The following is a 16,821-nucleotide window of genomic DNA, read 5'->3' as shown; positions in this document are numbered from 1 at the left end:
TATGTTTTTGTGTTCTTTTTCCATTCTATCAATTCATGCTTGCATAACTGTTTGATTTGCTTTGGTGTTATATGCACGTTTCATTTAATATTAATACCTGCTTGTTTTGTTTTTTTCTTCTTACAGATGCATGTGTGTGCCTGCGTGTGATACCTCAATGTTTTGGTTTTGCATCTTGCTAGCCAAAATGACTTCATTTGCATGTTGCATGAACTTTTTGAATCCAAATTGCATGACCTTTAACTTGTTTAAAAATGTTTCTGAATTATAATGTATTTGATAAAGTAAATTAAGTAAAATATATATCTTTGGACTTATTATGGCAGGTAAAGCAGTTGACTACACTAGCAAAGCAACTGGAGTCTACCCTGGGATGACTACTGCTTCATACTCCAAGATCCCCGCAGCTGGGTTTGGAGTAAATGGAGTTCTAATAACCTCAGATGGAATAGTTTACTCCTCTGTTGCTGCCCCAGATCCTTCCACATATGCAGTTACAACTCAACCAGGCTCCATCTTTAGCGGTCCCCTACCACCTACATCAACAGTCCAGAACCAGTCATTGCCACATCCATATGGTTTTATTCCCAGTGCAGAACCTGGAGAGATTATTCCTTTTGATACAGGGCTACCTAAGGAGCTTTTCCCCACAGCTTTGGCTGACATCATAACAGGCTACCCAGACATGTACTCAGACACCACCCTGGAAGCAATTGCTGCCTCTCTGGATGCCTTGGCCTCTTCCTCAATATTCCCTGGTTTAGACAACACCAAGATGGCCCAGTATCAGATGGAGAGGGAGTTTCTAGAGCTAGAGAAGCTTAAGCAGCTTTGTCTCGCTGAGGAGCTGGAGTGGGAGAGGCATGAGATCCAGCGTTACCGTGAACAGGAACAGCTCATGGTGCAAAGGGAGCTTGAGGAGCTCCAGGCTTTGAAACAGCAGCTTCTAATGCAACAAGAGGAAGAGCACCATGCCCACGTGGTGGCCCAGCAGGAGACCTATGCCCAGCAGAAAGACCAGTTGCAGCAAATCCAACAACTCCAACTGCAACTCCAGAGCCAGCTTGATGAGCACTACAGTAGCACTGGTACTACAGGAAACTTGCTAGAAGCTAAATATGCAGGGGTAGGGGACAGTGGCCAGTACTGGCCTGTCAAAGATGAGTCTACAACTTCATCTATTGGGACACAGTTAGAGGAGGGTCAGAACCAGCTTAAACTAGTTAAGAAACTACAAGCTGATCAGGACACAGGGAAAAGAATAATTGATAGTGGGGTGCAGACAGATGATGAAGACTCAGCAGAGAAGCAGCCCGTAGGAAAGAGAAAGAAGAACAAGAGAAATAACGAAAGCTCAGCTCAGACTGATGATGAGGACCAAGATGAATGGGATGCTCCTACAAAAGCTCGACGACGCACTCGAAAACATAGCAGCGAGGGAAAACATGTCTCTAAGGTCACTAGCATTGCAATCCAGACAGTGGCAGAGATATCTGTCCAGACCGACCACTCTGGAACTATCAAACGACCACATGTCCAGATGGACACTAGGGTAGAAATTGTTAAACATATCTCAGCTCCAGAGAACTCTCAGAGGGGTGGAAGTCTGAGCTGTCAGACAGACTATGACAGAAGGTACACACCCATTGACATTGGCTACAGCACACAGGTGAAAGCAGATGTCCCCTCGAAGTCTAAAGTCTTCTACACTTCAGTCTCCCCCATGTCCCCGGAAAAGTCACTTGGAGGGCAAAGAATGCTGACTGCGGACCCAACCAGATTTTCTTCTGGACCTCGGTCACTAAAGGCTGGTCAGAAGTCTCTCTCTGATCCTAAATCCCTTAGTCCTGCCACAGACGACAGGATCAGTGGATATTATGCAGACAGCTATTCTGTAAGTCATAGCAGAATATAACAAACATATTGTGATTATTGTTTTTATTAGAAACAATTATTTTTGTACATATATTTTTTTAAGAATGACAATTATTTAAAGAACTATCAACAGGGAATTATTGGCAGAAATGGGACGTTGTATTCAAAACTGTTTTAATGAGTGTATGATCACTTTATATATTAGAATCATTGTGTTTTCGTGATCTTTCTATGAGGCCTTCGTATCGCCATTGGCAGCAGGTACTTGTTCCCATAGTTAGCCATGTTGTATTGCCATGTTTCTCGAGTAGCCCATTTTCAAATTAACTAAAGGCCAAAAGTGAGGGATTTGTGGGGAAGTTGTTTGCAACCTGCAACCTGACCAGAAGATACTAAATACAAAAATAATAGTGAAGTATGTATTTAATTGTGTTTGAATTGTGTTTATCATAATGAATGAAAGATTTGTATAATTTGCTTCTATTTTCTAGAGCCGTGGCTCTCCCTCTGGTACAGGTAAGAAGGTAAAGCGAACATTACCAGACCCCCCTCCTGAGGATGACTCCCTGGCAGGACGTTCAGGCTACAGCACCAACTCTGCTCGTCGCCGTCTTGCCCGCAGTACAACAATGGCCCGGGCAAAGATTCTACAGGACATTGACAAGGAGCTTGATCTGGTGGAGAGAGAATCTTCTAAACTTCGCAAGAAACAAGCTGAGCTAGATGAAGAGGAAAAGGAGATTGATGCCAAATTACGGTGAGATGCCACCAATCTAACATTAACTATTGAGGATATACTGTAGGCTTTCACTTTTTTGTGAAAGTCTACAGCATATCCTAAATAGTGTAACCAATGAATACGTTATAAGTGATATAATTGCGTTTATCCCTCTCATGCGAATCATTACTCCTAATTAATCTGCATGATTCCCCTCTTACCTTGATAGCTTAAGGGCTAAAAGGCTGCCTTGACATCTTTCAGTGAGACCTCTCCACACTCAAACATGTCACACTCATATCAAAGGTACTAATGTGTGCAAAGCCAGAACATTTTTGCCTCTTTGGTTGAAATGGCAAAAGAATTGTTTGTGCTGACAACATAAACCAATATATGCCCTTTTTCTTATTACTGTAGGTACCTGGAGATGGGTATCAACCGACGTAAGGATGCCTTACTTAAGGAGAGAGAGAAGAGAGAGCGGGCTTATCTCCAGGGGGTGGCGGAGGAAAGAGATTACATGTCAGACAGTGAGGTTAGCAACATCAGAGAAGCCAGGGGTGATGGCCTGGAGAGACCACGGACAGCTCCACAGTCTGAGTTTGACCAATTCATCCCACCTCAGACAGAAGCTGATTCCCAGTACAACACACTTACTAGTCCCTACTCTCACTATGCCCAATATGTTCCTCAGACCCAAACCACCAGTCACTACACCCAACAGAACCTATATCAGCAGCAGTCCCTTTACCAACAACAGGTATCTCCTTACTCAAGCCTTTCCCTCTCTCATGCCCAGGCTCAGTCAAGCAGCTACCAACATGCTCTGCATTTGCAGCAGGGTAAGCAGCGGCAAACAACCCTGTCTGATTTAGAGCCTAAGATCAGAACAAACTATGAAGTTATACACAACCAGCCTCTGCTCATTGTGCCAACCTCAACAGAAAGTAGTTATGGGGTTGCTCACCTTGGGGGCAAGTATGGCAGTTTGGACTTAAGGATAGGGATAGGGGAGAGGAGCATGGCGTCCAGTCCCATGTCTAGCATTTCTGCTGATTCCTTCTATGCTGATATTGAACACCACAATTCTAGGAACTACGTGCTGATAGAGGACATAGGGGAACTCACCAAGGCCTCAACAGGTCTGAGCAACACCGGTTTGGGATCTGGATTCAACATTCCTGATAAGGAGTTGTCCAAGGCAGACAGACTACTCAGGGCAGCAGAAGTCAGGCGCTCAGCGGAGGTAAATCCCGTGTGTATATCTGTCATTGATCACATTCTCCTAAATTTAACACATTCATGCATTTGTTATTGTGGCATTTGTTAATGTGTTCCATATTATTCTTCCATTTTAGGTGGCAGATTTTTTAGGTTCATCTCGACTTCAGGGTTATGGTAAAGGAGAAGATGACACTATGGAGGAGCCTTATGAGCTAAAACTACTGAAGCAGCAGATCAAGCAAGAGTTCAGGCGAGGAAATGAAGGACTAGAACACTTAACAGGTCTTGGCCAGCCCCAGTATCTCCCTAGTGATGGCAGCTTTCGCCACTTCCCTAAAGGAGAAAAGTATAGCATTGGCAGGCTCACTCTTGAAAAACAGGCTGCAAAGCAACTCCCAGCAGCTGTGCTTTACCAGAAACAAATGAAGAACAAAAAGGCCCAAATAGACCCTAAGGCCATCACAAAATGTTCTCCAATTCAGGAGACTAGGGACCTGGAGCCTGACTATGGCAGCTACATGGGATCTGGGGCCTCTTCTGTGACAAATCTGGCTGCTACAGCTAGGTTGCTTCAGGATGAGATTACATTTGGGCTAAGAAAGAACTTGTCTGAGCAGCAAAAATATTTAGGCTCCTCCCTGGGTGCAAACTTAGCTGGTTCTCTTAATCTTGGGCAGTCCCTTGGACTTGGATCTACCATCAGGGCCACTACCCATGATGATGGCACCTACCCAAGTGGCACCCGTTCCCGCCCCTCATCACGCCCCTCTTCCCGCCCCTCTTCTGTCTATGGCTTGGATCTATCCATCAAAAGAGACCTATCCAGCTCCTCACTTAGACTTAAAACAGAAGGAGAGATCCTGGATGCAGCATTTGCCCCTGGGGTGGCCAGAGCAAAGCCAACTAGTTTACCTATCAGCCAAAGTAGGGGCCGAATCCCCATTGTGGCTCAGAACTCTGAGGAGGAGAGTCCTCTCAGCCCAGTGGGGAAGCCTATGGGTATGGCTAGAGCCTCAGCTGGACCTCTCCCTCCCATCTCTGCCGACTCCAGGGACCAATTTGGCTCAAGCCATTCCCTGCCAGAGGTACAGCAACATATGAGGGAGGAATCTCGGACAAGAGGCTATGATCGAGACATCACATTTATTATGGATGACTTACAAGGCGCCATGTCTGACAGCGAAGGTAAATGGAGCCTCACACTGTTGCAGCAACTTGACTGTGTGGACCTGCTTGTCATGCATGCTAATGCTGAGTGGTCTTACTGAGTTATCTGGTTCTATTTCAATCAGCATTCCAGATCATTGTTGATGTTGTTGGTTTCTATATCTCCCTCTATATGGTAAATGTCACATTAGATGTTTTCACGTATTTTCTTTTACGTACGATTTCACTACCGGTACATAATACTCTGCTTGAGTTTATGTATGTCATTAATCAGTTCCATGTTTGTCCTGTGATTAAATCAGCATGCTTTGGCTTTTTATTTTACAATAGCTTTACTTTATAGTTAAATGACCATCTTTACTCCTAAAACTCTGTGGTAACACAGCTGGTTTGCACAAGTTCAATGGGCTTGAAGTAATTTATACATTTTGTCCACATTACGGATGCCTTATTCTTAGTGAGAGCCCAACATTTATTATTATTATTATTATTATTATACCCAGCAATATATGTTTCACAGTCACCCTAAACTAAGTTTCTGCACTGGGGACACTCAGTGAATGCATCATAGATTAACACAGTTCACTCACTCACACTTCAAGTGTTTTGGCACATACTGTAATTGCAGAAATCAATGACTTTTCAGAAACTAAGCTATATGGCATGTACAATCTTTAAAAGTGCGTTTCTCTGAAAAACTTGCAGTATAAGTTAAGCTTTGTATTGTGAAAAATCCTATCCTATGTTAGGCATTCTTAAATAGAACATTATTATATTAAGTACTTATTTCATATGTGAAGTGCCTCATAAACATACATTCTGTTAACTTTTACATAATATATGTGTGTTTCAAAATGTTTGGTTAAGACTGTATAAGCTGATGAACAGACTAGACCATCTGGAAGCTGCAAAGCTGTGCTAAAAGTATTTTATATAAACAAGGTATGACAAGGAGTGTCTAGGGATTCTCTATATTTTTACAGCCCCTCCCCCACCAACCAAAAATAGTGTCTTTGTGAAAAGTAGGATCTTACCTCAGAAAAAAAGTATAATGATTTACACCCTTTCAGCTGTTTGGGAATGAAACTAGAGGCAGCAAGTTCAAAAGAATACTACTTAATCATTGTGACTAGAGATGTATTCAGGTGTTCTGCAGGTGCAGTGGAGGCATTCACTTAGTGCAGTTACTTCCCTCTAACTCCAGGGGCGTCATTTATAAACGATGTGTACGCACAAAAGATGGCGTACGCCAGTTTCTACGCAATGTTTGCGATTTATAAAAAACTAACTTGACGGGAAAATGTGCAGTCGCAAACTCTGACCCATGCGTACGCAATAAGCACAAACACAGGAGTGACGAGAAACTGCGACACCGTTAGCAGAAGGAAGAATGGAGAGAAATATGTGGAAACAATACCATAAATACAATGTTACCTCTCATTTATCATATATGAAGTATTCGCAACATTTGCAAACATTGATTAAACCCAATCTTAACATGATTAAACAAACGTCTGTTTGAGACTCCCAAAAACATAACTTGGAGAAATAAATACGCAAATGTTATTGATCACCCCTCGATTATGTTCTCTTGTTAAGAAATGTATTCTCATAAATGATGTGGTAAACAGAAGGATGTAATTACTTTAAACTGACGCCATTTTGCATTTCTATAGGTTGTATAGATACAAGCATGGTTTTATATACTATCATGTTTAATCATATTTTATGCAGTTCGCCAATAGCCTACTTGATAAGTCGCTCGTAAAACACAGGAGGTATGGAAAGAACACCATATGTGGTAAATTGTACAGCTAATATAACACAACACATTAGTTGTATTTCCTTTAACTGGTGGATTATGGATAGTTGCTGATCGACAGCTGGAACACAAATCACCAAATTCAGATCCAGTCGTCATGACTCCACTCCGGAGGGATTCCCCGATCATTTTGTCATTAACCCTTTTCACTGCGGTCAACTCAGCCGTCTCTCAAATTTGCTTGGTCAAATGAGCAGTTCTTCATTTTTGAGTGCGCGATTTATAGCGCCTTTACGGTAATAGCTGAGAAGCGGCACTAACGCAAGAGTAAAAGAATGCATGTTTTTTCTGCTTCATGCGATACAAATTATTTTTACCATGAGTTCTTAAAAAAACTAACACTGTTTGACTCAGTACAATAAAATGAAGTACTTTTACTGTATTTTTTCTGGGTAATACTCTCAAATTCCCCTCCTGAGAACAAAATCATGCAACTTCTGCTATATTTGATGAGATAAAATGATTTTTAGCGATACATCCTTTATAAAAGTGATACTTTTGGACTCAGTACTTGTTAGACTACTACCACAAGTACAATCAAGTACTTTTACTGTGTACTTTTTGAGTAATCCTTTGTCAAACTCCCCTCCAGAGTACAATAATGCATGTTTTCTGCCATCTTTGATGAGAGATAACATGATTTCCTGCAATAAGTTCTTAATGAAATTGGTACTGTTGGATTCAGTACTACTTGGACTACTACCAAAAGTACAATCAAGTACTTTTACTGTGTACTTTTTGAGTAATCCCCTGTCAAACTCCCCTCCAGAGTACAATAATGCATGTTTTCTGCCATCTTTGATTTGAGATAAAATGATTTCGTGCAATAAGTTCTTAATGAAATTGGTACTGTTGGATTCAGTACTACTTGGACTACTACCAAAAGTACAATCAAGTACTTTTACTGTGTACTTTTTGAGTAATCCTTTGTCAAACTCCCCTCCAGAGTACAATAATGCATGTTTTCTGCCATCTTTGATGAGAGATAAAATAATGTTGTGCAATAAGTTCTTAATGAAATTGGTACTGTTGGATTCAGTACTACTTGGACTACTACCAAAAGTACAATCAAATACTTTTACTGTGTACTATTTGAGTAATCCCCTGTCAAACTCCCCTCCAGAGTACAATAATGCATGTTTTCTGCCATCTTTGATTTGAGATAAAATGATTTTGTGCAATAAGTTCTTAATGAAATTGGTACTGTTGGATTCAGTACTACTTGGACTACTACCAAAAGTACAATCAAGTACTTTTACTGTGTACTATTTGAGTAATCCCCTGTCAAACTCCCCTCCAGAGTACAATAATGCATGTTTTCTGCCATCTTTGATTTGAGATAAAATGATTTCGTGCAATAAGTTCTTAATGAAATTGGTACTGTTGGATTCAGTACTACTTGGACTACTACCAAAAGTACAATCAAGTACTTTTACTGTGTACTTTTTGAGTAATACTCGTTTAAACTCCTGTCCTGAGTACAATAATGCATGTTTTCTGCCATCTTTGATGAGCGATAAAATGATTTTGTGCTATAAGTTCTTAATGTAATTGGTACTGTTGGATTCAGTACTACTTGGACTACTACCAAAAGTACAATCAAGTACTTTTACTGTGTACTTTTTGAGTAATCCCCTGTCAAACTCCCCTCCAGAGTACAATAATGCATGTTTTCTGCCATCTTTGATTTGAGATAAAATAATTTCGTGCAATAAGTTCTTAATGAAATTGGTACTGTTGGATTCAGTACAGTATTATTGTACTCAGGATAGGAGTTTAAACGAGTATTACTCAAAAAGTACACAGTAAAAGTACTTGATTGTACTTGTGCTACTAGTCCAAGTAGTACTGAATCCAACAGTACCAATTTCATTAAGAACTTATTGCACAAAATCATTTTATCTCTCATCAAAGATGGCAGAAAACATGCATTATTGTACTCAGGGGTGGTGTTTGACAAAGGATTACTCAAAATGTACACAGTAAAAGTACTTGATTGTACTTTTGGTAGTAGTCCAGTAGTACAGAATTCAGCATAACCGATTTTATTAAGAACTCATTGCAAAAAATGATTGTATCTCTTATCAAAAAGGGCAGAAAACATGCATTATTGTACTCTGGAGGGGAGTTTGACAGAGTATTACTCAAATAGTACACAGTAAAAGTACTTGATGGTATTTGTGGTAGTAGTCTAACATGTACTGAGTCCAACAGTACCAATTTTATTAAGAACTTATGGCTAAACATCATGTTATCCCTCATCAAATATCATTGATTGATTGATCAAATATAGCATAAGCACTTGTACTACCGTCAGCGCCACTTCTCGGCGATTACCGTAAAGACGCTATTAATCGCGCACTCAAAAAGGAAGCGCTGCTCATTTGACCAAGCAAATGCGAGAGACGGCTGAGTTGACCGCAGTCCTTTTTCGGACCACTTCTTTATTTATTTTGGTGACGATCCGACCTCCATGCTGCTACTCTGGTTCAAACTGCATCCACCAAACAATATGATTTATCGCGACCTCCCCAAAATAACCAAAATCTGACACGGTGTGAGATGTCTGTTTTAGCTGTTCTGTCGTCATTTCCTGCGATCTTCTTCATGCAGTCAGTCAAAATGAATGAATGGGCGTTTGACTATTTATAGGCAAATATGGGCGTGACGTGAAGCCAGCAAAAGCTTCCCACGCCAATCCTACGCAAGGCTTTATACATGAGGTCCCAGGCTAGTCAGTGACACACACCTACCAATATACAGTAAAGGTAATCTACGTTTCAGGAGTTTCTGTGCACGAAAAACTATTCTGCAATGCAACGACTTTCATTCAAGGACTACATGCAGTTACAGTATGTTCAGCCTTCTGTTACAAATGACAAGTTCCACATTATTGTGTCTCTTATTTTGTTTTATTTGTATATGTCTTTATTTTTGTATGTGTATCTGAATGTGCATCCTTGCATGTTGTGAACTATATGTTATCCATTTCCATTTTAATAAAGTGAATGTTTTCTGCTTGTTGTTTGTTGCTGTGGGTGTCTCATTGCCATGTGAGATGTCCATGTCGCATAGTAATGAACAGCAAATGTTGACGTGTACTATCTCCATCTTTGTAAGTGTGGGATTGTAAGTGTGCCATTAGGTAAAGGAAATCTAGTTAGGAAGACTTCAATATAACACTTAATAAGTAATACGTAAGATTTAATTAGGTACAATATGTTTTGCATTTAGCAGTAACAATTGTACTTAGACACGGCACAAATGGTTGACTTTCGCAAAACTCTTGCCTTATTAGGACCAAATGGAAGAAGGTTTAATGTCATCCATATTGAATATGAGAAAACAATGCTTAATTTGTTAAGCAATGTTGCCTTGTTTTCTGGACCATTTGCAAAAGATCATCATGGGTAAACTCTTTGTCACGATATTTGACCCAAGGTAAAAGTGTCCATTTGCCTTGATTACAGCACTAAGTGATTCCATGCTGGCTTTGAACAGAGATGATGCCAGAATCTTTCATGAAAGTATCAGACACGGTAGAGTATTTTACAGTACTAGTTAAAAACCTTTACTTTAATGTTTTTGCTATGACTCAACTTGATATTAAGTGATAGATGACCTTTAAAATGCCCCGTCACATGTATTTTCAGAATGCTACTGTTCCAATTTGTAGACTGTCTGACTCAGACCTGCAGTATTTTGAAGCATGCATCTTGACTATTGATCTCAATGCATGTGCTAAAGTATACCTTCAATACAAATCTAGTCTTAGCACATTTGCTAGAGTTTGTTAGATTACTTAACATGTGTTGAACACATTTCTGAAAAATACATATAACTTTGTACCCCAGCTGGAGGTCCAAACTGGAATATAGAAGGTGAGACAGCATCACAATTCCATGTAGTTGAATAGACGCTGTATGCCTCCATACCACATATCATGGTTCTGAATGATCCGCTTTTCAGGGTGTTTTTGTAAACACACCCAACTCATTCTAGTATGACCCACATCTCAAAAATATCTTTGTCATTTAGCAGATCTACAGCGTTGACATGTTAGAACCCCTCTTAATGGCACCAGATATGTTGTATGTGTAATATACTTAAGTGAGTAAAACATCATTCTGGAATGATCATAGTGCTTCTGTAAGCATATCACACCCATTTTCAGTATTCACTATTCATGCTCATGCACTTTTGCATCACAGTCACCAATATTATGATCATGCGTGATAAGTGTGAATTATTATTGCAGTGTGCATATACGTGTTAAGGCATTGTATCCAACTTTAATAGATATCTGAAGGCCGATGTTACCACTGCTGACTGATTCTACATCACCAACCTCTAATACTGATTAGAAGGGACAAGTGCCTTCTAATATAATACATTTATCCACCATTTATCTGCCATTTCTCCTCTTAATTATTGGTGCATTTCCAGTTCATATATCACTGATAATAAAAAGAAACATCTGCCAGAACTGCACATTCTGTCCTTAGCGACAATGTATTTTGTCATACACCGAAGTGATGATTCACATTTCTAAGGGAAAACATTCTCCACCAACCTGACTTGACTTGGCTTTAGGTTACCTTTGAGCTTTAAAATAATTATGCTAAATACAACCAATACCATGTGTTAAAAATTCCACTTTAATAGTGTTAGATCTGTATAATTAGCTTTTTGGGGGGAGTCACATCACATTTTATTTTCAGTACATTATAAATACATTACACTGCCAGTTCACAGTTATATTTTGATCCTATAAGCTACTGTGAAGGACTTAAAACATTTTATAAAATAATGCAGTGCTAACAATTGTTTGGAATTTGTTAGCACTGCATAAGTAAACAAGGTGTATGTTTATATATTAATTGTCTTATCTTGTTATAACTTGTATTGTCGTTTAGATAATCAAAACAGACGATGGGGCAACTCTAACCCACATTGTTTTGTCTGAAATGATTAAATACAATAGATCATTTCCAAGGCTTTCTTTCAACAACAATATTTCATTTACAGCCGTTATTAAAATATGGACAAAAAAGAGCCATCACGCTGAGACGGGATGCACTGCATGGTATCAAACGCATGAAAAACCTTTTGAAACATATTCATCCTTCATTAAGTGCTTGTAGTGATCATTGGATCCCACAGACAGTATGGATAGGCTGGAATTGAGTTTATACTTCTTTGTTTTCACCTATCCAGTCAGGACGGATCAGAGATCTTCCTGCATTTCTGCAAGTAGGGATGAATGTGTGACAAACCTAATGAATACTGGAGACTGTTTCTAAAGCTTGATCGCAAAAATTATATCTGCCCAAGTAGACATTACCATGTAGAAATGTGTCAAGCTAATGAGCATATAGTGTGTGTAGGCTGGTAACAACTATATTTTCCTATCTAGCCTACCACCTAAGGAGAGAGGACACAGATTGGTTTGATAAGCCAGATGAGGGGCATCCGCAGGCCAGGAGACAGGTGAGATCTAAGCCAACACAATTTAACCTCAAAATACTGTATGCCGTTTCCTTCCCAGATTGTTCAGTGTAAAATGTTTTCTAAAATGAAAATCTGTTTTCTTCATGTTGTAAATATAAATTAAAATCCATCTCAGATGAAACTGGTACCATACGCCTTCCCTAACAATCACATCAAGCTGAAGAGAGACCCAAAGGACACCAGTGTGTCAGGTACAAGGCAGACATAAAACACACAGACATGCCATAGTCACACTTCACTTTTTATAGTTACCAGCTACTGTAATTAAGATTTGCATGTTTATTTTTCCCTCAGGCAACGGTCTTGGTATCCGGGTGGTAGGTGGGAAGGAGATTCCAGGGAGCCGAGGACAGATTGGAGCCTACATCGCCAAGGTTATCCCTGGTGGTGTGGCAGAACAAACAGGACAAGTTGTAGAGGGTAAGAGAATAATGAATAAAAGGAGGGGGTATGAACTAAGTGTTTATCTGCCCCATCTGGCCCCTTAGTAACTAGTAATGTGTATCCTTTTTCAAGAGAACATGTTCAATTGACACAATAAATTCATGACTTTGCAGCAGATGGAAAGAAAATTCATTTCTGAGGCCTGAGAGATTAATGTTGTAAAAGCAAATATTTAAACTGTTGTTAATTATAGGGCAGTGTAAAAAGCCTTGAGTAAAAATCCCTTCCTAAATCATTGAATTCCAGATGGGGATTTGAGCTGCTGCTGCAGTGTTGTGAAAAACGTAAAAAGCCTATCAAATCACCGTCCACAGCACAGGCCTGGGCTGTGTTAGTCATTAGGCTATATTTAGCATTGTTATGGACACACAAATGCACAGGCACGCATGCAAGCACGCACACACATACACAACATGTGTGAATGCTCAGAAGTCTTTACTCAATGTGTACACAAGTCTATTAGAATGTTCTAATGATCAACCTATGGTGGTCTGTGTATTGCTGGACAGAGAGGAGCCTGAATATCATTGTCAATTTACACAGCTTGATTATATTTTTAGGGCCAAATTGGTTCTTGTTTCCCTCTTTAAAAATGGAACTCCTCTGTAGGGACTGTGATGGCTTTGCTATTACACAGGGGAGGGGGAGAAGGACAGATCAACTGTGTATTTCTTCTTGGTCTATTTGTCCATTTTGGATTGGAAATAATAACACTGAACATGTTAAACTGGATTATTTTTTCATGCTAATAATAGCTGTGATATATAAAAAGGAACAGTGGTCAGGCGGCCAAGCTTCACTTTGCATACTCAGAACTGCAACTATGCAAATGTGATGTTTATTTTTGTCTTACAGAATGGCAGAAGAACATGCCTTCAGGTGCAAAGAGAAATACAGTGGGGGAGGATATAGCGAATTATAGAGAGAGAGCAGAGGGAATTATCTTTATGAGCAGTGGCTCATGTAGAAGGATAGGGAGTTATAATACAAACATTTAATATAACAGCAGCTTATGAGATGCTTTGAAAGCAGAAGTAAAATCGTAAGACCGGATTCCAGTTGTTTAAGTGAGGCCTCATACAGCTCAGACCTAGGTTGGAAGTTTGAGATTGCAGTGCACTGATGTTTGTAATTATACCATTAAGATACACATTTGAGTAATATTAGTAACTTATTCAGTCTCATTTCTTCTACATCTGACATGTCATTCATTGTTTGAGTAAAAACTGTAATAGTCACTGGGCCCAGAAATACTTTTCCCCAATATATAGGCTATATATCAGGGTTTCCGCTAGGATTTTTTCTCGCCGGTCAAATGTCCGGGCAGAATTTATTTTACCGGACTAATTTGAAACTTACCGGTCATATTTCAATAATAATAATAATAGTTGTGTAGCAGAGTTTCCGTTAGCAGGTAATTACCGGACTATGAGCAGATATGCTTCAGTTTAAAACTCAGTTCACGGGGCTCATTTGTATATTGCTTCAGTTTATAATCGTAACAGATCGAAAAATGCTGATTCATTTTTCAATAAATGATTCCACAAACAACAAACAACATAATTATTACATTCAAACAAACTACTTGTAGTAGATAACGTACATTATTCAGAAGTTTACATCAACTTTGAATAATAACACGGGAGAAACGGATCCTCTCTTTCCCTCCCTCTCTCTCCTGACAGCACGTCAGTTTCTCATGCAGCTCCTGCAGCCCGCTAAACAGAGGGCGGGGCTTCAGGTGATTATGCAGAGCTGCGTGTCTCGGTCAGACTCAGCAGCTGATCTGATCTCTCTCTCGCTCCGGTTACACTTCACTCGCGTTTATGTCCATATCGATCAGATCCAGCTCTCCTGATCGGCCTTTATAGAGAGCACCGATCAAACTATTAAGAGTGAATATCGGCCGATAATGACCGGCGGCCGATCGATCGGAGCCTCCCTAATTATTACCAGACATTTTGACCGTCAGGTTTTGAATTTACCGGTTTTTTATAAATTTTACCAGCTAAAAACCGGTAATTACCGGCTAACGGAAACCCTGATATATATATATATATATATATATATAGTACTTTTCCCAGTATCTATCCGGAACTAGAACTTAGTTCATGAGAACCTTTTTACCCCCTTTTCAGTCCCTGCTAGAGAGCAGGTACTTTCATGGGAGAAAAAGGTTCCCATTAGCCGCTTTCACACCAAGTACTTAGCCGTACTTAGTGCCGGCACCTAGTACCCAAAGATTACGCAAATGAAGCCGCTGACGTCACTTCTTCTTCTTCTGCTTTGGGTTTACTGGCAGGCCGCAAACCACTTCACGGCGTATACTGCCACCCGAAGTCCCCGGCCGGAAGTCCCCGGAGTTGGGGACTGGCTTCAGTAGAAGCTGCTGGGACGGTCTCGTTCTTTCCTATGAGAGCTGCTCATAGAGTGCCAGTGACGTGTCCTAAAACCCGGAAGTAAACTTCTTCCGGTTCCTTCGACAACAACCAATGCAATTTCTCCATCTATCGAATCATAAATCTTAATCAATAGATTTATGATTAGAAAATTATAAAAGTAGGGTAGACATGTGGATATTATCCGGCTGAACAAAACGTGATCCGTCTCTTCAATTTGTGTCAACCACAGACCTTATTTCGAGCTATTTTCCAAAATCCTATGGAGAAATTGCATTGGTTTTTGTCGAAGGAACTGGAAGTAGTAAAATGTTAACTTACTTCCGGGTTTTAGGGCGCGTCACTGAGGCACTCTATGGAGAGAGAAAATAAATCTAGATTCTGCTTTTAGTGCATTTTACAACTTTAAGGACCTAATGATTATAATAAGGGCTATAAAATAGTTCATACTGGATAGTTTATTTAGTTTGAAAGAAATGATCTGCTGATTTACAGACATCTCTTTCCCAATGTTAGTCAATGGGAAAAATACTTTCTGGACCCAGGGACGCCACGGACTGATACGGAAATTGTAGTACCGCCGCTTGAACACAATGAATATTTTCCTCAGAGTCCGGCGCACTTCCCACTCTTGGCCGAGAGTGGGAGCTCGGGGGGCGGGGCTTAAGGGGCAACTCAACTGCGCACATACGGGTACTTCTGCTCTGACAGCCAGGCATGATGGGGTAATGACGTTTCGTTCTCTCAAGAGTTGGGCCATTTTGCCTTCATGCTCCAATGAGCAGCTCTAAAAGGAAAGAACGAGACCCCACCTCCGACGCTGTATCCAGTTCTTATAGAGAGCTGAAGTCCCTCCCTTTCCGGTGGAACTCCATGGGACCTTATTTCGGAAAGTCAATGGCGAGAGAAAATGTATCTTTCGATCCCGTTTGAATTGTGCCATGAATTACACATATGATGTTTGTCAATTTAAAAGATAATTTTGCAAGTAAAAAAAAAAAGAAATTGCCGTAAAACTGTGAAGTAACACTTTTTTGTGTGAAACCGCTCAATGAACTATATCTCTCATCGCACAACACACGTCACCAACACCAAGATGGCCGTCCCTACTGTCTTGCCAAAAAAAGGGATTGACTCACCCTAACTATTACCACAATGAAACAAGTCAAGAAGAATGTCATGCAAAGCTGGCTGCCTGGCTGCCTGCCTTCGATTCTCCTTGAACGGCGTGATCTTTTTAATGTTCAATGTTAACCATTTGTGCAGATAGCATGAAGCAGAAAAGATCGCTGATGCTAATGTAGCGTTAGCGTTATCATGTCTGCCCCCGGGGGCGGGGGCATCCGGGCTTAAACGGTGTATTATAGAATGATCACACCGGTGTGACAGTACACTTCAAAGGGTTCACGAAATATGACTATAATCTTACTGTTTAACATTTTGGGTTACTTAATGTTACTTCATGTTAAGGCTAATAAAAATGACAAGGCTAAGCCGGCTGTAATGCTAACTAACGTGCTTGCTACTAGCTAGGTATAGCTAACTCCTGGTCCTTTCATCAGACGTGAAGCGAAACAACGAGCAAGACCCATTGCTGGTATGATTACAACCTGGTACAAAGCACACAGGCATCTTGTTAAAGTTATCTTATCTTAGCTATC

General features: G+C 40.2%; 1 protein-coding gene across 1 annotated transcript in view; it reads left to right on the top strand.

The window, feature by feature from the left end:
• Positions 1 to 16,821, top strand: part of pclob (piccolo presynaptic cytomatrix protein b) — a 65,961-nt gene that overhangs the window by 32,952 nt on the left and 16,188 nt on the right. Inside the window, exons 13-21 of the mRNA XM_071203407.1 lie at positions 327 to 1,894; positions 2,367 to 2,632; positions 3,011 to 3,839; positions 3,952 to 5,002; positions 10,277 to 10,345; positions 10,661 to 10,687; positions 12,223 to 12,296; positions 12,433 to 12,508; positions 12,612 to 12,737. Coding sequence (XP_071059508.1) covers positions 327 to 1,894; positions 2,367 to 2,632; positions 3,011 to 3,839; positions 3,952 to 5,002; positions 10,277 to 10,345; positions 10,661 to 10,687; positions 12,223 to 12,296; positions 12,433 to 12,508; positions 12,612 to 12,737 — 4,086 coding nt within the window. The remainder of the gene's footprint in view (positions 1 to 326; positions 1,895 to 2,366; positions 2,633 to 3,010; positions 3,840 to 3,951; positions 5,003 to 10,276; positions 10,346 to 10,660; positions 10,688 to 12,222; positions 12,297 to 12,432; positions 12,509 to 12,611; positions 12,738 to 16,821) is intronic.

Source organism: Pseudochaenichthys georgianus, chromosome 6 (assembly GCF_902827115.2).
Source record: "Pseudochaenichthys georgianus chromosome 6, fPseGeo1.2, whole genome shotgun sequence".
In the NCBI taxonomy this organism is placed as follows: domain Eukaryota; kingdom Metazoa; phylum Chordata; class Actinopteri; order Perciformes; family Channichthyidae; genus Pseudochaenichthys; species Pseudochaenichthys georgianus.
This window is presented reverse-complemented; position numbering and strand designations above follow the sequence as displayed.